Below are 8,771 nucleotides of genomic sequence, written 5' to 3'. Positions count from 1 at the left end.
GGTATATTCGAACTTAATTTGTATATAATTGAGTGTGGTAGTGTTACTTTCACATTAATTGCGGAATTGGTGAAAGCTATTGTCGACAGTTGTGTATCAGGCAAACAACACTTACGAGAATACCCCAATGAAATTGCCAGCTAAGCACTTACCAGCACTAAAAGCTCAACGATTAATATGATTTGTGATGATTTTCCAAACAAAGCGAGCCGGGAAAACGGTAACAAATTTCGATCAACATGGTAATTGTATAATATCTTTTATTTGAATCCTTCTCATGCAAAACATACATAGGCCAGCTTCTTGCTGTCTCTCGCCATCAGTATTTTCTGGGTAGACTGGGTCTTAGGACAACAGTTGCCCAATATACTGCTGATCTTGACAGATGATCAGGATGTCGAGCTGCACGGAATGTACCCGATGTATGAAACCAACAAGCTCTTGGGACAAGCCGGAGCACAGTTCCACAATGCCTTCACGCCCACGCCCATTTGCTGTCCCGCCAGGGCAAGTCTTCTCACTGGGCAATATGCGCACAATCACAGAACCTTTAACAATTCTGTCAGTGGAGGCTGCAACGGCCCGGACTGGCTGCATCGGTCTGAGCCCCGGGCTTTGCCCGTTATTCTTCAAAACCACGGCTATCGTACGTTCTTCGCTGGAAAATATCTAAACCAGTTTAGGGGGGCGAAGGTGCCGCGCGGTTGGAACGAGTTTTATGGACTGCATGGAAACTCCCGCTATTACAATTACACGCTGCGCGAGAATTCTCAGAATGTCAGCTATACGTCCACTTATCTAACTGACCTGCTGCGTGATCGTGCGGTTGACTTCCTACGCAGTGCCACCCAAGGCGACGAGCACAGGCCATTTTTTGCAATGGTTGCTCCGCCAGCACCTCATGCCCCATACACACCGGCACCGCGCCATCGGGGAGTCTTTTCCAATACGAAAGCTCTGCGCACCCCTAGTTTCAACAATCCTACAGAGGGTAAGCTTTGCCACATATACTCGTATGTATTTTTTTATGATTGTCCAATTGAATGCCCCAGATAAACATTGGTTGGTTGGATCGTCCGCACATCTGTCGAATGACACAATCGCCACAATAGACAGATACTTTCAGGGGCGCTGGGAATCACTTCTGGCTGTCGACGAGTTGGTGGCCGCCTTGGTGGCAGTGCTAAGTGAGACGAAATCGCTCGAAAATACCTATATCATATACACCTCGGACAATGGGTATCATATGGGGCAGTTCGCCCAGCCGTTTGACAAGCGACAGCCGTATGAAACCGACATTCACGTACCCCTGCTAATACGGGGTCCAGGAATAGCTGCAGAAAGCCACCTACACGTAGCCGTCAGCTTGATAGATCTGGCGCCGACAGTTCTGGATTGGGCCGGCATAACCGTTCCCCACTACATGGATGGGCGATCAATTTACGGGGATCTGTTACAGGCGGGTCGGACAGACGGGGATATTTCGCTACATCCCCCATACCGCCACTCGTTGCTAATAGAGTATTGGGGCGAGGGTAACGATGACACCTACAATCCGTCATGCCCGTGGCGACGCAGTGATCGATTGGCGGAATGTACACCTGAAGCCGCTTGTCATTGTCAAGATTCGTGGAACAACACATTCGCTTGCCTGCGGGACTTTAAATATAATGACGATCGCATATACTGTCAGTTTAGTGATAGCGAGGTAAGGTATCAACCTACACAAAAAAATATACATTTCCAAATTATTATCTCTTTGTAACAGAACTTTTCCGAGGCATATGACCTGCGACAGGATCCTTATCAAATGGTAAACATTGTCTACGACCTGCTGCCGATTGTGAGAGCTCTGTATAGGCTGCGGCTTCAGAACCTAACCAAGTGTTCTGGCCAGTCGTGCATAGTATAAGTATGCATCCAATAATCAAATCTGATCGGGAAATTCCCAACGCAACTGGTTATTCTTTGCATCCAATACAAATATTGTATTGCGCTGCTGTAATCTTGCTGATCTGTTTGCTTGTCAATGTCAAGGTGCATCTTACTTTAAAATAACTCATAACTCGTTATATTCTATACATAAGACTACAAGTTTTGTTAAATATTTTTATTATCATAAATTTGTATGATTTAGGTATTAATACTGAAAATTTAAAGGCGATTAGAAGTTGAATTCGTTTGAGATAGCTATAACTTACACGCTGTGAGGGTCGGCCTGGTCGGCCGACAATGGAATTTCCGTGTTCGTCAACAGAAACTGTGCGGCCATCCGGACGCGTCCATACTGAAACTTTCGAGTTCCACACGCCAGCCTGATTCTCACGGGCTACAAAGTTTTCTCCCTGCACCCGAGCATCGTTAATACCACGGCGTCCACGCTGAACTACAAATCCTCCGGGACCAACATCTACTGTTCGACCAGGACGCTCAACGTGAAATTGTGGGCTTCGGCGTCCACGCTGAACTACAAATCCTCCGGGACCAACATCTACTGTTCGACCAGGACGCTCAACGTGAAATTGTGGGCTGCGACGTCCACGTTGAATAACATATCCGGCCGGACCGACATCTACTGTACGACCGGGACGTTCCACGTGCAATTGGGGGTCCCGTCGGGTACGACGTCCGGCGTGCAAATCCTTGTCTGCGTGGTTTCCATTAATAATTTTATGCTGTCCATTTGTAGCTGAGAAGCTGGGACCGCTGATGGTGTGCGTTCCTACAGATATACTCATATAGTGGAATTCTTATAAAACTCGTATGGCTTGACTGTACCTGGCCCTCCGGCATTTTTTCGGTTCACATAAGTGTTGCCACCTTCATCCGTATAGACGTGTTCGCCCCGCGATGGAGTGTTCTGAAATTGGCCGCCTACACCGGGCACACTATAGGTGCCTTCATTTTGTCCCCGTATATATACCTGATTGCCAGGATCTCCAAATACATGGGGCCCATTGCGTCCGTCGTAGGTGTGTTGGGGATCGGCAGCTATAAGGAAATATATATTTTTTCGAATTACAATGTTGAGGACATCCAGGCCATTCAGGTTGCTTACCGACGCATAAAACGCCACAAACCACTAAAACCACTGATCCAAACGACTTCATTATATTCTGTGGTGTTCTCAGACACAATTCTGAGCTGCAACTGAGCTCTGCTTGACCGGCTGCCAGTATTTATAGTAGCTAAGCGGTCGTCAGACATCAAGACATGAACTACCTATCACATTAGCAGCTGGGTGAGCTTTCAGCAGCCGCCTCTGAATTTCCCAAACGTCACAATCTTATTTGATAAGGGAATGCGATCGGGAATTTCAGAAAACGTCTTACAATACGTACTATTGTTGCAGTATTGACCCAGAGCAACGAGGCAATTGTTTTTTACGAGCCTTTGTCTACCCAACTGATTGAATTTTATATTCTATGCAGATTTCCTGTCGAACTTTCCGACTCAAATCTATCGAAAAGCCGAAAATTTTGCAAAGAAAGGAACAATTTGTATACATTATAATTATTTTATACGATTAAAATCCTTTACTTCGTTCCATAGTTTTAGTTACAAGGTGAATTGACAAACAAATAAAATTCCAATTGAGAAAAACCATCCATTTAACGGAAAGCTGCAGTTTCGTAGGAGCGGTAGATCGGTGTAGCATTTGTACTGACGTTGAATTGGCGTTGGCAATGAGTTCAACGAGCTATTCCTCAGGCACTTTCCACTGCAGCTGCTTTCCGCGCTCGTACAGGTTTTTGAGAGCACTCGTGAACTTCTTGTCGGCCTGCAATTTTAAATAGTGCTTATAAAGCTGCAGAGTGGTCCGTGCATCCTCAATGGAGTCGTGTGTCTCGGACTGTATCTTTGTGCCTGACCGATCGAAGAAGTAATTAGCATATGGTATTCAAGGGACGAAACAATTACAAACCCAAGAAATGCCAGGCCAGAAACCGCAGCGACACCATTCGATGGTGTGGCATGTGGAACAGGTGCACAGTGTCGATTATTTGCTCGGAGGGAACATATATATTGATGACCCTAAAATGGCCCGAGTCTATTGTAATGGCTGTAATCTCTGATATATTTCGGTTTCTCACCTGAAATCATTTTTCAGACCGTGTCCCACAAATATGACACCAACATCAACCAGATATTTCAACTTCTGATACGAATACTTGAGGGCCGTCAGCCGTTTGTTGCTGAAGTTCGCATCCAAGTCGCCCGGTTTGATCCCAGAAAATTGTGTTAGGTAATCCACAACCTTCTCTTGTGTTGAGATGTAGTCGTCCATGAATGGTACTCCCTCGCTCGCTCCTTGTCTATGGGCACAGGATTTCTTGTTTATAGAAGGGATTTCGTTCAAGTACTTGACTAGCGAAATTACTTACCCTCGAATACATGAAATGCGGGCCACGCTCATATGGCATGGTTTGATGGTCGCTGTTTTACCATCCGGACGAATTTCATTCTCTTCCGGATTTAGGGTCACGAATTCTGCATCCATTGCGACCAAGTCTCCTGACTGTGGCATTTCATTGGATTGCAGCGGCTTCAGAGTTGCGTCTGTGCTCAAGTTGCTTGAAATGGGACTCACCATGTCCTAATAAATTGCACCGATCATTACTACATTCAACAAGCTAATGGTTCGTTACACTCACTTGTAGAAACGGATTGGACAAGCTAACAGATAAATCGCTTGCGTCGTCTGATGGAGGTGACTCTTCGGGGACTTCTGTTGATTCGGAGCTGCTCGACGAATCAGATTCCTCCTCGATGCTTCTGTAAAAGAGCACGCACGGCACTTTCCAATCCAAAGTGAACCAAACCGACTCTTGCGGTGACACAGGAGAAATGCTAAGGATTGTATCATTTGAGGATGGTCAATCCGAGAACTCAGCGTCAGTGTCAGTGTTAGTGTTAGTTGCAAGTTAACTTACCTGAAATCATTGAAAATGTACCACTGGTGCTGCGAATCCTCCGAGGACTCCGAGGCTGCCAGCTTCATGGTGTGGTACTGCCGCCGCACATTTATCAAGGAAACAAGGTTCTTCTGGGTGCCATCATCGACTTGGCAGACGACAGCGTGTAATGAATACATTCGATTAATCTCGCCCTTTTCTTTGGGAGGCTTGTCCCCCTCCTCCTCCTCCTGTTCGCCCTTCTCCGTATCCGATTGCGTTTCCACGACCAGCTCTCCCTGGTCGGTAATGGTCATGGTAAAGGTAAGCGGGAACCATGATTTCTGACGACCGTTGGGCGAACTGCTAGAGTTGTTTGATTGGCTCGTGTGCGACGGGGACTTTCTGCAATAAGTTCATAAACATTTACACAGACGAAGCTTTTGAATATATCTAAACAGAGCTAACCGATCCGGGTGCATAAAGTGGCAGTCGCTTCGCGAGCAGTTGGCTCCATAGCGACAGGGTTTGCTTGTGCTGAGGGAAGCAGATACCTCCACAGAGGCCTTCTCGTTGCAGCGATTAAGCTGGCGCTTTAGAAAACCTATGTCCTTTTCGTTATTGAGACCGCAGTTGATAGCCAGCATTTGCGGAAGAGATGTGACCTGCGAAGATTAAATTCCATTATAAATGACAATCTCGCCATCAGGTGCGTGAAATCTCTTACCTTTACGCTCTGATTAGTGGGCGAAAACTTTTTACAGTTCTCGCAGAATGCCTGAATGCTCTTTTCCGAGCTGAGAGAACGCTTCAAAATAGTTCCAAAGTTGAAATACTGCTCACTATCTTTAATGTGAGTGGGATACGACATGTTGCAGGCCAGCAGCAGGTTTTCCTTCGATTTCTGTAAAATTAACTCTTTTAAAAACCTTGCACATGCACAATATAATTTATTAATTTCTACCTCAACGTGACATTTGATGCAGCGGTTTATACAGATCTGCTTGGTGCCGAATATTTTACTTATATCCGTTTCTGCGTTAATCTTGCTGCGTTCCCTGTCATCATCCTTGGCGGTGTCATCTATTAGTGTGGAAGAAACCCGTGTATATACAACATTATCCAATTCAAGAAGTTTCTCTCTCAAACACCTACCACAAATTGAGTCGCATAGATCTGTGGAGCCACTTGCGTCGACTGTGCTCGAGCTCTCAGCTGAAACATAAACTTTGTTTAGTATTCACACCCAATCAAGATTGTTCATGGTTACCACTATTCGGGGCATACACAGTGCCGCCTCCCACAGATGAGTTCTTGCTGGAATCGAAGATTTCGTAATGCATTTGATGCAGTATAAATCGGTTCCAGTTCTGTAGATGCAGAGATGTTTGTCTCCAAAGTTTATGATAATACTACATACATATATAAAACTTACCTGTATCAATGTGATTAGGTTTACATTTGCCGACCTATCAGTGAGAATCAAGCCCAAGGCCGAGGCCTCTGGGACAGTGCGAAAGGAACGCAGAAAGTTGCTGGCTTGACAAGGCGATGAAGCTGCAAAACAAAAGCGAAATTAAATATACTTCACCGCTTGTTTCTTGGGCAAATGTGGACCAACCGCTACTCTTGTCCAGCATGTTGAACAGGAAGCCCAGTTCGCAGGACAAGCAGAACTCCTTTGTGCAGACATGTTCGATGAGTTTCATGCGCAGCGGCTCTGTAAAATACAGGATCTGAACAAGGTAGATACAATTATTTAAATGCATTGGCTATCATTGGCTAATCAACCAATCGGACCTGCAGCATGGAATTGCAGTAGGAATTGGGCAGCGTCGCCTCCAATCCAGCGAAGCATGTCTGATTGTGTTGATCAAAGTCGAAGTCTTGTGTGCCCAGCTTTGTATACTTGAGCTCAACTTTGCGATATCGCCTTGGAATGATTTTGACGCCGTTCTCTGCCTTGGTAACCGCCGCAGCTCCATTCAAATTAGTGCTGCCTGCTCCTCCTGGTTCAATTACATACGGAATTTGATTCCGTCGAGCTGTGCGTGGATTCGGCGAGTACCCAATGGGTCCTTGCATTTTCATGCTGCTCAAGACATCGGGCTCAATGGTCTTGGGTCTGTGGTAGCGATAGTGCAGCAGCTCATCGGGCCAATCGGAGAACCACTGTGTACCCGTCGTCAGGTGGGGCAGCATGACCGATGACAGCGGAAAGTTCGTATCCGTAATCGAAACCATTGGCAGCTGCGGCACCACATCCGCGAACTCGGTGTTGCGCGAGAAGGGATTGAACTGCGGCTGAGGGGTTTGCACTGACGCAACCATGTTGATGTGGCCCGACTGGTCGCCGAACGCCATCGCCTGCGAAGAGGAGCTTATGTCGAAGCTGAGGCACTGGCTGCCATTTGTGTTGATTTGATACATTGAAACTCGCGGCTCGCTTAGCTCGACTGTGTCAACCAACTGAATTTGGCCGTAGCTGGACACGACGGCCAAGCGGGATGTCAGTGACGGAAGGAACTTGAGCATTTGAGGATCAATGAGAACTTGTATCGGCGAAATTAGTCGCAGCATACGCAGGTCGTAAACCATGAGGAATCGATCTATGGCCAAGTTGTTCTGCCGTCCGCTGTAACCGCACGAGATAAGAAGGTTGCCTTGCACACTAAAGTCGGAGAGGACATTGGTATGAGTTTTAATTGTATGCTGCACACTCAAGCTGTTCAAGTCACGTAGCGTGACAGTCCCAAACTGATCACCGGCAAAAAGATATCGCGAGTTCTTGCGCAGAACCGTGCAGCCGGCGGCGCCCACATGCTCCAATCGGGTTTCCTTGAGCGTACGCAAGTCAAAGTCAATGAGCTCCTCCTGGAGCCCAGCCATAACCAAGCGGTTGGGGGATAGTTGCAGCATGCACACCATTTCCGCCATATGATTGGATCTGTAAGGATCCCAGCCGATCCATTGAAATCATTCAGCTTTTTAGACATTTCTTCACTTACTTGTGAGTAAACTTGGGAAGACCTCTTCTAATTTGGTGACGCAGCGAGGTCTGCGTTAGCACAAGCACTCCCGAGTCCAGGGTTGCGATTTGACGGACTATGTCGCTTGCGTGCACTTGGAATGATGTATATTTTTGCATGGAACTCGTATAGTAGGAGGTGACATGGCCCTGAAGTTACGCATTGCGTTAGGTGAGAAATATCAATGCTTCAATTAGCTTCCTCTTACTCCCTGGTTTCCCATCCACAGCAGCTCCTCATAGTCATCGAAGACCACACTGGAGACGCCAAAGTGCTCCCCGCCATCGGCAAGAACTGGGGCAAGTTCCACATAGTCCGGGTCGGTGGTGCCTATATTGAAGCCATTGAAACTTGGGGAGAAGTGTCCAGTGCCGCGCGCTGCTCCCCCATCGTAGACACCTGAAACGTAAACAAAGGAGAAAGCTTTTCTGATTTTGGCAATTTAAATAATGCAGACGCATACATATGCAAACGTGTGTGTTTGTATTCGTATGCACATATCGGTGAAATGCGACATACTTAAAATATCCTCTGAGGCGCCGATTTCGGAGCCACAATAAACGTAATCCATCTACTAAATTGTGCTCGTCTGCTTATATTTCTTTTGTTTTTTTTTTTTAGTTGAACTAAGTTTAGTTCGTTTCTGTTTTCGTTTGCATCAGTGTGATGACCCTCAGAAAGATACCGAATACGTCACAAATTTCAAAATATACTGACAAACTATTTGTATTCAAGTTGCATCATATTCCTCGTTTTTGATGTTCGGTTGAATATTACTAGCAGCTAAGACCCTCAGTTCTGAAGTCATAGTTTTATCTGATTATTAAATCAATTGCCTACAAGACTG

General features: G+C 46.2%; 3 protein-coding genes across 4 annotated transcripts; 1 reads left to right on the top strand and 2 right to left on the bottom strand.

The window, feature by feature from the left end:
* Nucleotides 1–138: 138 nt before the first annotated feature.
* LOC108159050 (N-acetylglucosamine-6-sulfatase-like) lies at nt 139–2,159 on the top strand. The gene is made up of 4 exons (XM_017291982.2): nt 139–242; nt 295–991; nt 1,053–1,708; nt 1,769–2,159. The coding sequence occupies exons 1-4, from the start codon at nt 240–242 to the stop codon at nt 1,910–1,912; spliced, it is 1,500 nt and encodes a 499-aa protein (XP_017147471.1). The 5' UTR covers nt 139–239; the 3' UTR covers nt 1,913–2,159.
* LOC108159053 (immune-induced peptides) lies at nt 2,075–3,169 on the bottom strand. The gene is made up of 4 exons (XM_017291985.2): nt 3,059–3,169; nt 2,779–2,991; nt 2,202–2,722; nt 2,075–2,146 (listed from the first exon to the last, which is right to left on the bottom strand). Exons 1-4 carry the CDS (start codon nt 3,108–3,110, stop codon nt 2,141–2,143), a joined length of 792 nt encoding a protein of 263 aa, XP_017147474.1. The 5' UTR covers nt 3,111–3,169; the 3' UTR covers nt 2,075–2,140.
* A 344-nt stretch (nt 3,170–3,513) lies between these two features.
* On the bottom strand, nt 3,514–8,636 carry LOC108159048 (PAN2-PAN3 deadenylation complex catalytic subunit PAN2). 2 transcript variants are annotated; one of them, XM_017291980.2, is made up of 17 exons: nt 8,444–8,636; nt 8,133–8,323; nt 7,904–8,073; nt 6,696–7,842; nt 6,517–6,631; nt 6,331–6,452; nt 6,169–6,265; nt 6,051–6,110; nt 5,860–5,978; nt 5,623–5,799; nt 5,364–5,560; nt 4,935–5,300; nt 4,656–4,851; nt 4,386–4,597; nt 4,095–4,316; nt 3,926–4,035; nt 3,514–3,867 (listed from the first exon to the last, which is right to left on the bottom strand). In XM_017291980.2, exons 1-17 carry the CDS (start codon nt 8,493–8,495, stop codon nt 3,701–3,703), a joined length of 3,720 nt encoding a protein of 1,239 aa, XP_017147469.1. In that variant the 5' UTR covers nt 8,496–8,636; the 3' UTR covers nt 3,514–3,700. The 2 variants fall into 2 exon arrangements, with proteins under 2 accessions (XP_017147469.1, XP_017147466.1); XM_017291977.2 differs by having other exon boundaries at nt 6,166–6,265; nt 8,444–8,635.
* Nucleotides 8,637–8,771: the final 135 nt, after the last annotated feature.

This window comes from Drosophila miranda, chromosome 3, assembly GCF_003369915.1.
Source record: "Drosophila miranda strain MSH22 chromosome 3, D.miranda_PacBio2.1, whole genome shotgun sequence".
In the NCBI taxonomy this organism is placed as follows: Eukaryota; Metazoa; Arthropoda; class Insecta; order Diptera; family Drosophilidae; genus Drosophila; species Drosophila miranda.
The sequence above is the reverse complement of the archived record's forward strand: the minus strand, read 5'-3'. Positions and strand labels throughout refer to the sequence as shown.

Excerpts from the sequence above, each read along its gene's own strand:
- LOC108159050 (XM_017291982.2), top strand. Across the intron at positions 992-1,052 it reads TTTCAACAATCCTACAGAGG|ATAAACATTGGTTGGTTGGA; the intron begins GTAAGCTTTGCC and ends TGAATGCCCCAG. Across the intron at positions 1,709-1,768 it reads GTCAGTTTAGTGATAGCGAG|AACTTTTCCGAGGCATATGA; the intron begins GTAAGGTATCAA and ends TCTTTGTAACAG.
- LOC108159053 (XM_017291985.2), bottom strand. The coding sequence starts at position 3,110 with ATGAAGTCGTTTGGATCAGTGGTTTTAGTGGTTTGTGGCGTTTTATGC. Across the intron at positions 2,992-3,058 it reads TTGTGGCGTTTTATGCGTCG|CTGCCGATCCCCAACACACC; the intron begins GTAAGCAACCTG and ends ATTTCCTTATAG. Across the intron at positions 2,723-2,778 it reads AAAAAATGCCGGAGGGCCAG|GAACGCACACCATCAGCGGT; the intron begins GTACAGTCAAGC and ends GTATATCTGTAG.
- LOC108159048 (XM_017291977.2), bottom strand. The coding sequence starts at position 8,495 with ATGGATTACGTTTATTGTGGCTCCGAAATCGGCGCCTCAGAGGATATT. Across the intron at positions 6,453-6,516 it reads CATGCTGGACAAGAGTAGCG|CTTCATCGCCTTGTCAAGCC; the intron begins GTTGGTCCACAT and ends TTTGTTTTGCAG. Across the intron at positions 5,301-5,363 it reads CACTTTATGCACCCGGATCG|AAAGTCCCCGTCGCACACGA; the intron begins GTTAGCTCTGTT and ends AACTTATTGCAG.